Genomic DNA, 17,382 nt, shown 5'->3' on the forward strand with positions numbered 1-17,382 from the left:
TTTTCGGATTTTAGCGCGTGCTCTTCGGCCCGACGCTCGAGGTTTCGTCGCATGTGCTCGAGTACAGGGACTCCTCTACTTACGAACATTCGAATTACGAACTTTCAGAGATACGAACAAACCTGTCTGTATGTCCAGTTGCCTGTCCAGACCGAGAGTCGTAAGTTCAACCGCCGCGCAATAGACAGTGGTGGTGGCAACTACATCTGCAGAACATGCAGAACCAGTGGCATTTACATCTACAGGAGATTATACAAAGCCATTCCCCGTGTTAAGTGTACATGCCGTACGTGTTTGGAATCGACAGGAGTAAAAAGTTGGATTTACGAACAAATCGACTTACGAACAGACCTCTGGAACCTAACTCGTTCGTAAGTAGAAGAGTCCCTGTAAATAGCGTTTGCCTACTGCTGCTGGTGCATCCAATTCCTGAAGAAGCGTTCAGCACGTGGAGCGAAACGTCGGACATCGTGCCGAAACAACACGCGGGTCCAAACTCGAAAACACGTCGGAGGGATGTGCCGCCAACTAAGCTATCATAAATATTTCACGCCGAGATAATTATTCCTTTATCCAGGAAAGCCTCAATAAGTCTCAATGCTGCTTTTTTCTGAGCGTACTGCCTCGGGGTGTTTGGCCAATGCTATTAATAAGCGTTTGACACGTACGGGTGGGCAACGCTCAACGCCTCGCACAGGCGGTTTCGCGAGCCCATTGATTGCACCGCCATCTCCTTGCATTCCCCACGCCGACACCACCCGGTATTCCCGGACGTCGAGCATTCCCACCAAACGACCAAGGGCTCGCCCCCCCCCCCACCTCAATGGGACACAATCGTTTCTAGGCAAATCCGCCAACTTCTGGGCATGCGCTGCCACGCCCGGCTAAAGCTGCCACACGGAAGAGTTGAGGGGCGCGGTCCCAGAACTTAACCTCAACCACGGCTAAGTCGCGGTAATTACGGGGATCGGCGCATTACGCGGGCCTGCCGGGGTAGGATCACCGGCTGCCGCTATTATGGCGTGCGGCTGTGCCGCCGCCGCCCACCGCCACCGATTTCACCGCTGACGTCAGGAGCGGCGCTGCGATTAATGCGGTCACCACGGAACGTTGTGGGGGGTCTAGCCTTACGTCTGCCGGCACAGCCACATCGTTGTTATCGTCGTTGTCGTCGTCGTCGTCATCATCGTCGTCATTATCTTGGCCCAGTTGACACCAGAGTGTTTTTGCCAAGAGTGACGTTTCCCCAACACTCGAGGAACACCCACGCATCGGAGGGGATAACACTCAAACAAGCTGATTGCAAATCTGATGGACAACAACATGGGTAGAAAGCCACAGAAGAGACAGAATGGTCAGCCACATTCCCCACCACCCAATCGAATTCCACAGAAACTGGATTTACTGCCTCTAAACCTTCGACTCAAATCCATGTAAATCCACTCGACCTCACTGCACGAATTCAAAAAACGTGCTCCTCCCCCCACAGTCCCCTGTCCTCCTCCGTCCGCTTGCTAATTGAATAACCTTTTGTTTCACGCGACTGAAGAATGGAGTGTGCTGTGTTGCTGCCCTCTGTCGCTCGTGCTGCCGTTCGGTAGTCAGACGGTTTTATGCGCTGCGGTGGCGAGATGTTAGCCACCTCGCCTGGTATACAGGAGGTCGTGTATGCGATACTGACCCTTGACGCCTGCTGTATATTTGGAGTTTGCGTGTCTCTCTCTCTCTCTGTGGTTGCGTGAATTTTTCTCCGGGTCCTCCAGTTTTTTCCCCTCCACATTTAGAAGCAACTTCACGCGTTTAGAGTATATGGCTGCTGCTACAGACTTCCACGTGATAAGCGACCACTTCGTTGAGCTATCTTTTGTGATAACCAGGTCGCTTCTGAAAAAGAGCGAATAGCTCAATGGGCTTTACCTGATGAATAAAACAGTTTAGTTTAGTCGCTAAAGTCTTAAACGATGCTAAAAGTCTGAATCTTGATTTAAAGCTTTCGTGACTGCAGGAATTCATCCTCTTTGGGCCTTTCGGTCAAGTCACGTAAATAGAAATAAAAGATCACGGCGTTTCGATCGCAACACACGCGACCGTCTTCAGGCGATCGAAACATCGTGATCTATTACGCTAAAAGTTTAGTTTTTAGGTTTTAAATCGCATCGCGGATTGCGTCTGGCGCGACCGACTCAAGGAGGAACAATTCGGAGAAACCCGAGAGGCTCGCCGCTGAGGGCCGTGAGAAGCCGGCGGCCGTCGGGGCCTGGGGAATTTCTCGGGCGTGGCGCGATGAGGTGCTCGCATCGGGGTCACAGGAACTCCTTCTCCATCCCACCAAAGCAATACAATAAATTGCGGCAACTGAAAGAAAAACAAACTGCTGAAGTAATTTAAAACAACCTCCGCTCCCGCCTCCCAGCACACCTTTCCCGTTCCTCTCTATCTTCAGTTCTACAAAAACGTTTAACGACGCCGCACATACACACGTGCCAAGCAGATGTGCCGCCCACGGTTGCCAAGCAACCTTCAAATTGAAGGTGAAGACAAGCCTGGAGGATTCGGAACGTACTTGCACCGCCAGTCTGGAACAAGCGCAACCAAACCTCGCCCATGTGGGGTTTATTTTGATATTTTTCCACTTTCACCTCTTTTTAAGGCGATTAAACAAACCTGTCACGCAAGCTGAACTCTCGATTTTTCTTTATTATGGGCATCGGGAGGAGCGGTAATCGTTCCGCCCGTACACATTGCACGAGTGTAGCTGATGGAATGCAGCCTTCGCATGTCGCACACAGACGCACGAACATCCATCAATGACACACACGCACAGTGCACAGACGGGCAGAAGCACGTACGCACACACACACAACGCAGCCAGTCAGGCTCTATCACCAACAATATGCCCACCGCCACTTAGACAGCGGCTATCTGCACTGCACTGATGCGATTACGGCGCTGAGTTTACAGGTGCCTCCAGCCAGGCACGCCCGCTGTGTTAACTACACACAGGGCGTTTGCTTTGTCTATATTTAATTGCGGCTTGGAATCCGACCGCGATGACGGCGCGCGCGCAAACCGGCTTTTGTGAAAGTGCCACGGGGGTAGGGCGGTGGGGGGGAGGGTCTCTAACGTCTCCCCAACATCTCCCCAACGTCTCCCCAACGTCTCCCAACGTCTCCAAACGTCCCCGGGGGCGAGCGCCGCACGCGTTACCGTGACGCACAGAAGTCGCCGGTTTTATTTTGCCGACCGGGTGAGGTACATGTAGGGAATCCGTGGATTCGGAGGAATTCATCGGCCGGGGAAGTTCGTGACCTGCTTGCTCCTACCTGAGCAAGCGATTGGTTCGCGCTCTGCACCAATGGCACTGTGGTCACTGTCACGTTTCGCCAATTTGTTCCGACGACGCTATCGGGATCGCGTCGCGAGCGAGACGGGCCGTCCACGCGGAGCTCCCGCACGGCAGTGCATGCAGCCCCCCGTGTTCGAGAACGGGCCCACTTGAAGTGGACACCGCAGACCCACTCCTGAGCTCGCTTACATGACGTCTGGTCTACACACGGTGGTGGGATGCACTTTCTCGCCTGCTCTGCATACGGGAGCAATTTTTGTCACGTGACAGTAAAAGCGATATTGATGATCTCAGCTTTGGAATTTGGGCAAATTGAGTGCAGAAACAAATTTGGCAGCATTTTTGTTTGTTTTGAGCAATTAGCAAAAACCGGGCTGAGATCATCAACTCACTGCAGTTGGGAACCCGGGTCTAACCACGGGTGGGTGGAACCTGGACTCAAACCCAGGCCACCTCGCCCGGAGGCGATGTCAGGTGCTCACGGCAACGCGTGTCTACCTTGATGACGTCGACCCCGGCTTGCAGGCCGGCCGATCGCTCAAAGTTCCCTTGCAGCTTCACGTAGTGATACCTGGGGCACGGGAGCAGGGGTGACAACGGGAAAGAGAGTATGTATGTTGCATGTATGCTGAACGTCTTTCGCACCGTACATAGCCAACCGTGCTAAATGGAGGTGCGGGGGGAAGGATAGTACGGCAGGTCCTCATTTAACGACGTGGCAGTGGTAGATGCGTTCCCAAAAAATGCCGTGTTAAGCAAAAAACAATTTGCACGCAAATAATGTAACGATAAAGTTTGTCGAGATACGATGTACTACTAAGCACACCCAGCGAGATGCCGGGTAAAATGACCGAGTGTACGCCGCCGCATTACTGTATCATTCCAAGTACTGTAACATACCGCTCAGCCCTGTATTCTGAAAAGCCTCATTGAGTCTCAAGGGTCACAAATCGGGATTTTATTCGACCGATTTTCTTGACCGTTTTGCACGTGGAAGTAAACTGGAGAAAACCTATGCAGGGGAGGTGGTGACGCTCAAAACTCCATACAGATAGATTCAACATTCCACCACAGGACTCCCATTTCCTGACCATTTCGCCGTAGGAGTCATGCCGAGTCAGGGAATGGTGACCATGGATGGACAGAGTGACACTTCGGCAAGAACGCTTTCCTAATGTCCCCTGAACTGAAGGGAACATTAGGTCCATCCATGACTCTTCGAGCAGCGGTGAGTGGCTGAGGAGCAGAGGAGGAGGATGATGGGGAAGGAGCAAGAGGGAGGAGGAGATGGTGGCGAGGGAAGAGGAGAAAGAGGAGGATGAGAAGAATGAGGACGTGGAGAAGGATGGTGAAGGAGCACTTGGAGGAGGATGATGAGGATGTGGGGGGGGGGTGGTGGAGGATGTTTGTATGTTGAACTTCTTTCGCACCGTACGTAGCAAACTGTGCTAATTGGAAGTGCGGGAAAAGGATGCACGTGGAGGAGGATGATAAGGATGAGGAGGACGTGAATGAGGATGGAGGGAGTTAGGATGAGTATGGCTAGCAGAATGAGGAGGATGATGAGGAAGTGAGAATGCCCACCGGGGGAGGGAGCTGCGCTGCAGGGCTTTCTCCACGTCCATGTCCTCGCTGGAGTAGTCGGCGATGACGACGCCGAAGCGCTGGTCGCCCGTGGCGCGGTGCAGCGCCTCCATGTCCCAGATGAACTGCTGCACCCAGCGGCCCTGGTTCTTCACTGCACAGCACGGACGCGCACGCGACGGGCAGGTCAAGCACAGCGCGGCATTGCAGTCAACATCTGTGTGAACTAGCTTAATAAATAACAAAATTACATTCAGCTTCGTGCCAGCATGAAGGATGTGTGCGAGTTAGAATGCGAGCGTGAAGAGTGCGTGCCCCGAACCCATGCCTCCCTCCGTTTGTGTGTTCCCTCCCACGTGCACGTTTCTGTGTACGGACAAACCCCCCACAAAGCAGGAGCGAAAACTTCATCCGTGGGGACTGGGTTGTCAGCTCGCTCTTACTTCCTTTGCCTTTTTCCACGATGTCCACGATTCTTCTGTAAGGGTGACGTCCGTGAGACAATACGTTTGCAACTAATTGCAAACTTTAATGTTCGAAAATAGCCCCCAGAAGCAGAGATCACAGAACTAGCTCCGAGGCCCCCTCAATGTGACCTCTAGTCAACAAAGCACTTTCCAACACGCCGTCCCTGAGAGTAATGTTCATCGCGTGAGATTGTAACTGATATTTCCTTTGATTCTTAGTGTTGGAATTTAGCCAAATTAGGTGTTCGCCCGAACGGAACGTGATGAGGGGTTTTGTGTGTGTGTGTGCAGTCACTGGAGACTGGGCTGAGATCATCAACTTTCTCCATCTGACAAACGCAGGATCTTGGGGCTACCAGCTCGGTCCGAGAGACGACCCATTCCTTGAAACCGGTTTATTTGTTGTACTGTACAATGTTGCCCCGAGTGTTCCCAAGAGGCATTGTGAGGTTTCACGCGAGAGACTTCACGGCAACGGACGAGGTGGAGGAGGAGGCCACACCCCTCGTGGAGAGAAAGAGAGAGGAGCTACATAAGCTACTTCGGTTTTTGCTCCCGTCAAAGACGAATGCTGCCACCTGCTGTGCCCACTGCTCAACAGCAGGTTGGAGAGGTCCTAGAGGATCTCACAATCATCATCTTCTGTAGACGCATGCAGCAATCCCTCGCCCACCACGGGTTTTCCCACCGCGGTTCCGAGTATCAATCCATCGACTTGCCCGGCGGTAGTTGAGAAAACCAAGCCGCGTTTCGCGCAGCGCGCTGGCACCCCCGGCGCGTCCCTCACCGGGCACGACGAAGTAGACCATCACGTCCGGCTTCCACGCGAAGCCCCGCGGCAGGCACAGCGAGAGCGGCGGCGCGTTGGCGGCGCCACCGACGCCGCCGCCGTCGGCGACTTGGCCCGAGGTGCGCGCCGGCAGCGGGGCGAAGACGTAGTGGGAGAGGCGCGCCAGCCGCCCCGACGGACGGTGCAGCAGCTCCAGCTCCAGGAGGTAGCGGTTGCCCTTGACGCGGTCGCGGCGCTTCTCCGCGTTGACCACGCGGCGCAGCTCGTACAGGCTGCGCGGCGGGGGGGGGGAGTGGGATGGGGTGCAGGTAAATCCCGTGAAGAATCACCAATTCACCCGGGATGTTGTACATTCTTTACGGTGGCCGAACCGGCTCCGAGGTCGGGGCACCGAATCGGCTAAGCCGAGTGTGGTAACGGCGTCATGTCGCGAGGCCAGGTGGCCCTTAACACCTCTCGCAGGTTAGTGCAGCGGAACGCCCCATTGGAAGGGGATGTCATAGGGCGAGCTCTGAGATCCCTTTCAAGCGACTTTCCCACTCACTCTACCCATGAGAGTAATGTTCATCTCAAGCGTGCGTGTGTGCGGGGAGCGGAAGTGTCACAGTTGAACGCGGTTTTCAATGAACTGAGCGACCCGAGTTCGAATTCTGCTCACGGCCAACACCAGTGACGATGACCTGAACCGGTCCCGGGCCTCCCCCTAGGCCGACTCATCCTCAAATGAGTACCTGGCGTGGTGTAAACATCGCTACTGGGGAGACAAAGGTGGTCGGGCATGGTGCTGGCCACCCACCCCCTTGTGTGCCGTGCCGGCCTTCGTAGGTGCTCGCAAACCGCACCTGCCGCAACAGTCTTTAACGGCTACACGGGGGCCGGAGATCTTTGTCTTTGTGAACACGCGCGCACTCACTCGGGATGCACCCGGCCCAGGTTCTCCATCATGACGTTCGCCACAGCCTGGGCCTCCTCCTCTCGCAGCCGCAGGTTGCCGGACACGTTGCAGCGCAGGTCGATCCAGTCGGAGCGCAGGAACTGGAAGTCGGTCTCGCCGATGCTGAAGGTGCGCTTCCAGTCCGCCTCCTCTTCCTCCTCCACGGCCCAGCTCCACTTGCTGCGCCCCCCGCCGCGGCCCCCCCGCCCTCCTGCGCGCCCCCGCCGCCTGCGCCCGTCCCTGATCCCGCGGCCGAGGTCGTCGGCCCTCCCGCCGTCGTCCTCGACCGCTCCGGCGCCGGCCCGCGCGTCGTCGCCGCCATCGTCGTTCGGGTCAAAGGAGGACAGCGAGTTCCACGGCCCCTCGTTCCTGCCGGCGGCGGCGTCTCCGTCGTCCCCGACCGCCGCCAGCGACTCGGCGCCGCCCCGGCCCCGGTCGCCGCGTGGGTAGCCCCTCTGCGACTCGGTCGTCCCGCGCTGGACCCCACGGTTGCCTGGGGAGGCTTCGTACCCGTTTTTCTCGACCCGCGAGCCGCGGTTGTTGTCGTTGTTGTTGTTGTTGTTTCCCGGTGCGGCTGCCGCCTTGTCACCTGGACCGCCCCCACGTTCCTGGCCGCGGCCCGCGTGGTTGGCGAAGATGACCTCCGACCTGCGGTCGCCGTTGCGATCCCGCTTCCGTTTAGCCATCCTCCGCGAGCTGGCCTCGTTCCTGCGTGGCTCCTCGTCGGCAGCGTGCGTGGGGGGCGTGGTGGATCTCGCCGATGCGGGGGCCTGGGAGGCGGCGGGTTTGACGGCGCCGTCGGTGGTGTTGGCGCTCTGCGGCGGTCGCGTGCCGTTCTTCTCCGGCGCCTCGCCGACCTTCTCCACTGCTGCCCTTGCGTCTCGGTCGCGCCCCGCCACGACGCCGCTTCTGGTGGCGACAGAGGCCCCCGTGGGTATTTCGCGGGAAGCGTTCTTGCCGACTCCCCCGGCATTGACGAGGGGGAGGTCCACCGCCACCTTCTGCTTTGGATCCACGTCGTTCGCCCCTCCTTGCGGGCCGAGACCACGCCGTTTAGAAGGTTGACGCTTCTTATTACCGATTGCCACTTCGCCGTCAGCAACGTCCTTCACCACCACACCGTCCCCTCCTTGGGCTGCGGCGGCCAAACCGTGACCATCTTCCCTCGCGTCCCTCTGGTTCCTCACGTTCTTACGCCTCCTCTTTGCGTTGTGTGCCACCTTGTAGGCGCGAAGGGCGGCCGCGGCTTCGGCGGATTCATTCCCCGCGCCGCGAACCGCTTCCCGAAAATCTCGCGATTTGCCGCGAGGCCGAGCGGCGGCTGCGGCGTCGTCGTCGTCGAACCGACGCCGCGGCTCTCCGACCTCGGCAGCTGCGGGTGCAGCGAACCCATCGCCGCCCCCCCCATCCTCCACCGCTCCCCGTGGCACCGCGGGGCTCGGGTTGCCGTCCAGCCCGAAGAGCTTCCGCCGGCGTTGGAACGCGTAGTCATCAAAATCGTCGCCGTAGTCCCTGCGCCGCGGCCCGGCGCGCCCCTCGTCCGCGGCCGGCCACGCCGCCGCCGCGGCCGCCCCCGCCGCTTCCACCCGGCCGCCCGCCTCCCGGACTTCCGGCCGCTCGGGCCTCCTCCTCCTCTTGTGCTTCCTGCGTTTGCCGCCCGTGACGCCGGCACGGGGCCCGGCGGCCGGCTCCCCCAGCACGGCGCCGGCATCGTGATTGGCGACAAACCACTGCACGGGGAAGGCGCGGTTGTGAGGAGGGAGCGCGTGCTGCTGCTCCGCCTGGTGTTGATCGCCCCCCGCGGCAGGCCGGCCCGCAGTGGGCTCGTGTTCCCTCCCGCTCTCTCGCCCGCCCTCCCGCCCGTTCTCTCGCCCGCGTTCCCGCCCGTTGTCTCGTCCGCGTTCTCGCCGGTGCCGTCGATCTGGCTCGCGCTCGTCGTTCTCCGTGTCCACCGCGCCGTGCTGAGGCGCGTGGCGGCGCACGCGGTCCGGCGGGGCCAGCTCCGGCTGCTGCGGCTCCTCCTCCTGCTCTTCCTCGTCGTCGTACTCCTCCTCGTCCACCTCCTCCTCGTTGTTTTCGTTCGCGGCGCGGTCGGGCAGACCGTCGGGGTGAATGCCACCGCCAATGCCAACGCCACCGCCAATGCCACCGCCGCCATCGTCATCGTAGAACTGGTCCCTGGGGTCCAGCGCTGAGGGTGACAGGGGTCAAGAAGCGAGAGAAAGACGATCATAAACTAAAACTAAACGATAAAAAAATATTTTATCGGGTAAGCCCCGCTGAGCTATACGGCTCTCCATCAGAAGCGAATCTGGCCACAAATGATAGCTCAACGAAGTGGCTTATTATCACGTGGAAATTTATAGCAGCCAAATACTCTGAACGCATGTTGATTCTAAATGTGGAGGGACAAACTGGAAGACCAGGATTAAAATCCATGCGAGCACGGGGAGAAAATGCAAACTCAAAATACACAGCAGGCATCGTTAAGGTGGGGGGGATCAAACCCACGAGCTCCTGTATACCAGGCGAGGTAGTGAACATCTCGCCACCGTATTGGATCTGCTTGGAGGGACTGCGCGGAGACCATACGGAAGAAGCAGTCCCGACATTAAATTGAGAACGCTTCTCGGAGCTAAGAGGATTGATCGAACAGCCTTCAACATAGTTCGTGGGGCTGAACACCGGGGGTGGGGAAACATCGCTCATTTTAATTTCCCGATCAGAGGCGAGAGCTGACCAAGACGCAGAGTGGCTCGTGAGAAATACCCCGGGGGGAGGCAGGGGTTGGGGGGGGGGCGAGCACGGCACGCGTGGGCCTCACCGTCTGAGCCCCGGTCCTCCCAGAGGCTGCCGTTGTTTTCTCCGTCCCTTCTCTGCGGCTGCTGAGCTGCGAGTCCCGGCCGCGGCTCTGGCGCGTCCATCTTCATGTATCGGTAGAAGCCAAACCTGCGCGGGTGGCAGCGCCAGCTTCTTACTCGGACAGCTCTCTTTTTGTTGCGTGCGGTTTCAAGGCTGTCCCAACTAACGCGGAAGGCATTCGCTTGCGTTTATACCGCACGCAGTTTTTTTTTGCCGAGGGTGAACCGCTGACGGGAGCTGGTCGCTGTAATGCCCATCCAGGTCGAGATATTGATATGTTCAACCAAGTGGGACACATTTTGGAAAGCGATTATTCCTCAGTTGGTGTGTAGCACATTTTGAATTCCTGACTAAAAAAACTCAACCAAACTTGTCAACAACACTGCCTTCAAAAGAAAATCGGTGACGTTTCAGGCAATGGCCCTTCAGGCAATGGCTCACAGGGCACGGAAGGGTCAATGCCTGAAACGTTGCCGATTATATATATTACGTATAAAATATCTTATTTTAAGGCATCGTTGTCGACGAGTGCGTTCACGTTTGCTGTTAATTGTGTTTTTGCACCCCCGCCGCCAATGCAGCATTCTTCAACGATTCATTCCACAGCGGCTCCTAGGGGCGGGGGGGGGACTGTGCTCCGTTTGGCCTGGAGAGGGCAGCACTCCATCCTCAACGCAACCAAAAACCTGACACTCTCACACGTGCGGCCCGGGTGTCTGCTGCTCTCCCCGTGTGTTGACATTTGAATTCGCATCGGCACTGACAAGGCCAAACGCCTGCGTTTAAAGCGATCAGGACCGGGCACATATTCCTGCCTACAGACACGCTCGGAGCGCTTATTCACTCGAATGCCGGGCACACCACGAGTGCCAGATTGTGAGTTCAATTCGGGGTCGACGTTGACTCGGTGCACCATTACCACCACCACCGGTTGTACTGCAAGGAAGGCAATAGGTGTGCAACAGCGCATCAATTCAAAGCAATTCTTACACTCACGATCACACGCATCGGACTGTGTGCGCGTAAGCATCAATTACTTAGGGTTTATGCAAATCGATGTTACGCTTGGAACAAAGCAGTGAAAAATATAAAACGGGCACAACAATGAACCAAAACCGAGAAACAAACATTAACAAGAGGGTTAAAAATAACGAGACGGAAAAATAAAAGCTATTGTTGAATTTAACCGCGGTCCCAAATCGTGACGATTCATCGTGTCGCTGGGAGGGGTGGGTCGTTGCACGGCTGCACGGCTAGTTAACGCCGGCTGCCTTCATGTTCACTACGGAGCGAGCGAGTGAGCGGGGCTCTTTTTGGAGGGAACATGCAGTTTCAACTCCTGGCTCCGGATCAACAACACAGATGAGCATCGTCCGACGAGTAAGTAATGGAGCATCTTGCCCTCGGAGTTCCACATCGGATTACAAGCACGAGGACGAATTAACATGCCGGAGGTCAGACAGCCAGATGGGGCACGCTGCCCGCTGCTTCCAGTCCTTCCGTGATGTTGACATTGACCGTCTCCTGTTCAAAATCCAGCTCCGATGCAAGCGTCCATGCTGAACGTGTCCAACACCGCCCTTTCCCACCGGCACACCCAGGCCATGACGGTGCGTGGGTGGGCCCCGGCGGTTCGGGTCGTCTTCCCACTGGCTATTTGCCGAGTCGAGCCTCAACGAATCCGTGAAACTCGCAAGGCTCACAAGGCTTCTGAATCTAGCTCAGGAGTCGGCAAGCCAATATATACTAACGAGAAGAGCAACCATTTGTTTAAGAATTCGGTGAAAAAAACCTCGATATTTCAAGAGAGGAAATGCACTCGGAGTACGAGACGGTGCGTCCTTAATAAATGAGGTCACAAAGCAGTCCTGGAAGAGTCGCACGCGGCTCCGGAGCTGCAGGCTGCCGACCCTTCATCTAACTCGAGGCCAAGCAGGGCAAGGGGTGGCGTTAATTGATTTTCGCTATTAACCGTTGCTTCCGTCAGTACACTTGAATATGCGACGTGTGTGACTTCACTGGCACGGCTCCGGTTCTGCAGTAGAAAATACATGGTATTGGCTCCTGAGCTATGCAGGACTAGCTTGGTACAGGCCCGGCTCAGCTCGGTTGCATTGGGAAAAAGTAAAGGTTCGTCCAGGTCTTAATTTGCTTCTCATTGTGTGCAAGAGTAGCAGCATTGGAGTTGAGCTTATCAGTCATCTGTGGCTGTTTTCATTTAGTTTTTTATTTTTCACAATGTTGTTATGGGCGAAGACCCCAGGGCGGGCCCAGGACACGCTGGCAGGACTATGTCGCTCGGCTGGCCTGGGAACGCCTGGGAATTCCCCAGGAAGAGTTTGAGTTTGTCGCCAGGGAAAGAGAGGTCTGGGGACTGCCCTACTCAACATGCTGCCACCGCGACCCTCACCAGGGCAAGCGGATTGAGAAACGAACAATGATGTTCTGATTTTGCTATCGGTGTCACGTGAGACTTGAACGGCTATTCTGACCTCTTGCAGAGCAGAGCCCCGTTTGTTATAGAACGTCCCACAGAATCGAATACGACAGAACTACATCTGAGCTCCTTCCGACTTATTTCAACCACATACTAGGATATGCACCTTTATCACAGCGCAAACAACATTTAACGTCCTTGACTTTTCTTTTGCCCTCATCGGTGACAGGGCTGAGACCACCAACTCGTTGCACTTGAAACCAAGGTTTAATCTTGGGTGACAGGAACCCGGATTTGAACCCAGGATCTCAGTCGACGATGGCTCATTGATTTGAACTCAGAACCACCCAGCCCAGCTGTAGATTTCCCCCACTCCTGATGTGGTCTGTGTTAGGAATCTTGAGTTGGCGCTCTTTGCAATGCAGTCACGACTCCGATCCGTGCGTTACTGCTGGGAAAACGGGAAAGTGCCCAGGCTTCCGACTCCTAAAGAAGCTCTCAAACGTGGCGCAGAGTAAGTCGTCCTCTTTTGTTTTCTTTAGGGAGGCCGGCAGGGGAAAATATTCTTTACGGCTTATTAAGCGCGTTCCACGCTCGACTTGGATGAACCGGGCCCTTAAATTGAGAACAACTACACAGGATGTAACTCGCAGGTCTCGAGCAGAATTCACGCCGAGCATTAAATATGGAAACAGTCGCGCATCATCGTCATCATCGTCGTCGTTCCCCGTGCTCCAACAGGCATCGGGGAAGGTCTTCATGACCAAAAGCATCCCAAAGGCTGCAGAAGAAAGTCCACATTGCTATGCCAGAGGCCGGTTTATCCATAGAACAAGGTTAACCAACGTTCTGCCTGTAAATGTACAGTATTGTATAAATGCTCATACACTGCAGAAACAATATAAACACGTACTTTGATTTGTCATTTGGCCAAAATCACCTTCAATGTGCCCGATCTCGTCAGCTCTCGCAAACCAAGCAGGACTCGAGAGGGAGCTCTCAAAGGGTGTTTTGCCTACTCTTCCAGCGCTGGCCAGATGTCTCGGAACACAGGTGGGGGTAGCCACGCATCACACAAACCACACACGCGATCAACCCATCGACGATCCGTGGCGTGCACCCATTTACACCCATTTACACGGCGCCGCCGATTCAATTGCCAAGACGAGGGGATCGAACCCGACCGGCGACCTCTGGATGGGCAAGTCCAGCGCGCCGACCCGCTACGCCACAGCGGCAGCACATCTAAAATAATAATCGAGGGCCGTTATGCGAAGGCGTCCCAACGCGCTTCATTAAATATCGCGACGCGCGCATCTCCCGTCGCCGTCGTACCCGTGGGGTTAGAGAAAGAAAAAATGAAGACGTTTATAAAATGAAGACGTCTGTCTCCACGCTGCCACCCCCCGCCCCCCCCCCACAAATCGTGACACGTCCGTGTAACCACGGGCCCATGCAACTACACCACACGCAGAGCACGTGGCCAAAGGAAATCGATTTTTATATATATATTTTTTTTTTACTTCAAAGCGTTGACATTTTCCAATAAATTAAAATTGATGTTTGTTTCAACAATTTTACAGCTGGGTGCTCAGGATTCGAGGTAACAAAAAAAAAGCAATCCTAAATATAATAAAGAAACAACACACGTATAATAAATAAATAAATACCTGCACACGTATATAAACCGACGCATAGATCGGTCCGTGTCTGATTTGAAACAAAATGATTGCTGTTGATTCAAAGGTGTGACTTGAATTCTCATTTGGAGACCGTTTAACCCATTTGCTGCCTGATCGCACGTCCACCCTGCGACCCCGCCGACTTGCCCACCGATCCCTGCTTGACTGCTGACTGACAACAGCTGTCTCCCCACGTATCGATCTGCCCGCCAAATGAACCCACCTGCCCCGTTTACCAATTTAACAGTGGCCTCCTCCATAAAAAAGGATACACTAATGTGTGTAACAACAACTACAAATGTCGAGTTGAAAACCCGAGACTATGATTGTAAACATAAGCAAGCTGGGGGGCGGGCCCGATGATTATTTTGCCGCCAACACGACCACGCACAAACGAGAACACGACGGCGAACGCGATACAAACGAGGCGGTGAAGAAGAGACATTCGAATCGTGGCCACGTTTCTTGACGGTTTTTATAAGATCCCCATGCGGTGTACTACGAACCGGCATTTGTCAATCTGGTTCAATGGGGGTCGGCGGGTGCGCGCCTGGATCATACGATTTAGTCGTCAAACAGCATACCGATGAGAACACAATTGGGGTACGACCGCCCGGTACAACTAGATCACAGCTATCCGCTCGCGCGAGCGGTCCTGATGAACGAGTTATTCAAACCAAAAGTAAACAAGGTTGACAGTTCAAATGTAAAAGCAGCATTGAGAAGAAGAGCTGTGTTTGTTCCTAAGCTATTCACATATTTGCCCTGCGGTTTACAGTGTTGGTAAAGGAGCACACCTTTTCACATCCTCGAAGCCGAGCCAGGTCTACGATTAATGGCCAAAACCACTTCCATTAGACTCAAAGAAATGCGCTCGTGAGGGACGTCCGGCGCGGAGATGGAGCGATAAAAGTTGGCCCCGTTGTGCAGCCGCTAAACGGATTGCTGCGAGGCCGTGAGAGATGGCGACAGAGAAGGCCTTCACGGAGCAGTGGAGAGATCATGGCTGCGGCTGCTGCTGCGGCTGCTGCTGCTGATAACATGATTCGGTTGTAATTGAGTAGAGAAAGAATGGCGTAGATAGCCAGGAGCCAATCTTCACAGGGAACGTGTGAGGCTCGGTGTCCGAGCAAAGAACAAAGAGTGTTAGAAGTTGATGAAGAACTGGTCACTTGGGGGAGCAAAAAAACAAACCGCGACAATCGCAGGAGCCCAACGAAAGAGGGGAGGGGTGTGCCCTCTCGAGCGGAATCACAACGTGGGTGACACCGAGACAGCCCAGTGGCTGGGGGGGGGGGGGGGCTAACGCCGTGTTGGTCGGGGGCGCCGAGCCGGCACCGGCGAGATTCTTTGGTTTGAATCCGAGGTGGCCGCCCCCGCGATTGCTCCGGGGTTCCCAGTGGAGCGGATTGATGGCCTCGGCCTGGTCGGCGAGGACCGAAGGGGGAAGGAAAATCGTTACGAAGAATCTTGTCTTTCGGTTTGGCTGAATCCAGCCGTGCGGATGATGAACGTGGGAGAACCAGGCTTCGGGGGCTGTTCTCTGACACGGGATGCTGCATTGCTCGCCCAGGAGAGTTCCAAAATGATAAGCGATCGCCTTGCGATACGACGCCGAAAGTACGAGTAGAATTACAGTCGAGGGAAAAAGACGGGGAAGCAAACGGTCCAGCGCGCACACAGAGCCAGGCACTGTGACCACTGGCCCGACCGTGAGCCCAGCAACACCGAATCGGGCCGGGACAAACCGTACGGATCACCTGCTGAGGTGGTTGGCCATGGCGACTCAGATGCCAGGGAGCCAAGCTGGCACCACCAAGATCCTGGGCTCGATACCAGGCAGCAGCCTACGATTAAGCAGACTTCTCGAGTTGAGTGAGCCAATGGTCTCAGCAAGGCCACCAATGACTGCTCAAAAAAATCACCCCGTTTAATTTGGTCCTGCACAGTATTTGGCTAAATTCCACCTCTGAGAATTGTTGTGTTCGTCTGACTTTAGCGCAATGAGCAGTGGCAGAGTGGGTGGGAAACTGCTGACCTCTACTGAATGGAGCAGAGGTCACTGAAAGAGGTAGCTCTGTAATGTCCATTACCGTGGAGCGTTGTAAACTCCTCAATCCGTATCACGACCACCGGTAGCGACATCAGCATAAAACCATGGAAAAATGACAGCAATAAATGTAATGCTGCCGAAAAGTTTGAGGAGATCGTGAACTTGTGCGCGTGCAAGAGCACGTGCACAACCAGCCAGCCGGATCTGCAGAACGCACGGCAATGACGACAACGCAGCAAGAAAAGTTCTTCGACGTCTTTTGACAAGCGAAGACGAGTTTCTTCATTAAAGCGCGGAGGCCCGGCGCCCCAGCGTTGAACGCGGGGGTCGCGTGCTCGATGAGCCGACTTTTCTGCCGCGGCAGGCTTTTTTTAAAATATCAAGAACCCCCACGGTCGCATCGCCGCTTTCTCCTCGAGATCCAAAAATACGACGAGGTTGGCGCCGCGCGCTCGGAGCCAACGCACAAGCCCCCAATCGTTGCGGAAAAAAAAAATCAATTTTGGCGGTCGGCGAATGGGCCGTATTTTTATTACACGAGTGGTAGCGAGAGTAAAAAAAAATTGAAATTAATGGCAGAAAGAAAGCTAAACTGGCAACACGAACAAAAGGGTAAAAAAAAACCCGCCAAGGAGAGGGTTTTGACGCAAGTACCTCTCGAGGTAATAGGCGTTCTCCCGGTAGAAGCACTTGTTTTCCGTCTCCATGTGGGTCAGCCGGGTGTAGTCGTTGGGGTAGATGTAGGAGAGGTACACCTGCGGAGCAAAGACAAAGACCCCCCCCACCCCGTACAGCCTTAACAGACTGCCGGTGCAAGGGCTGTTAGCGAGCACCTATCAAGGCCGGCACGGGTGGCCAGCGCCACGCCCGGCCGCCTTTGTCACCCCTGTGGCGATGTTTACTAGACACCGGCGCCGGGTAATCATTTGAGGCCGAGTCGACCTAGGGGAGGCCCAGGACCGGTTCGGATAACAGTCACCGGTGTTGGCGCAGCGTAGCGCTAACCTCGACACCACCGCTCGCCTGAGCAGCAGGGGCGCGCGCACACACGCGGTCGCAGGTCAGTCGTCAACCGTGGGAGCAAACAACCTGGGCGGTGCCAAGCAGCGTCCTCCCTCTCCGATAGCAACCTCAAAAGAGTCGCTAGTGGTAATTGCCCGAGCAAGCTCCCTTCTCAGCTGTCAGTGTGCTGCTGCTGCTGCTGCCGCCGCCAGGTCAGTGACTTCC

General features: G+C 55.5%; 1 protein-coding gene across 1 annotated transcript in view; it reads right to left on the reverse strand.

The window, feature by feature from the left end:
- LOC144936446 (N-acetyl-beta-glucosaminyl-glycoprotein 4-beta-N-acetylgalactosaminyltransferase 1-like) overlaps positions 1 to 17,382 on the reverse strand; it is a 112,656-nt gene that overhangs the window by 13,134 nt on the left and 82,140 nt on the right. The window contains exons 12-17 of the mRNA XM_078863497.1: positions 16,810 to 16,910; positions 9,946 to 10,070; positions 7,101 to 9,312; positions 6,185 to 6,459; positions 4,931 to 5,084; positions 3,845 to 3,917 (exon numbers count right to left, since the gene is read on the reverse strand). Of these exons, the coding sequence (XP_078719623.1) occupies positions 3,845 to 3,917; positions 4,931 to 5,084; positions 6,185 to 6,459; positions 7,101 to 9,312; positions 9,946 to 10,070; positions 16,810 to 16,910 (2,940 nt within the window). The remainder of the gene's footprint in view (positions 1 to 3,844; positions 3,918 to 4,930; positions 5,085 to 6,184; positions 6,460 to 7,100; positions 9,313 to 9,945; positions 10,071 to 16,809; positions 16,911 to 17,382) is intronic.

Source organism: Lampetra fluviatilis, chromosome 16, assembly GCF_964198595.1.
Source record: "Lampetra fluviatilis chromosome 16, kcLamFluv1.1, whole genome shotgun sequence".
Classification (NCBI taxonomy): domain Eukaryota; kingdom Metazoa; phylum Chordata; class Hyperoartia; order Petromyzontiformes; family Petromyzontidae; genus Lampetra; species Lampetra fluviatilis.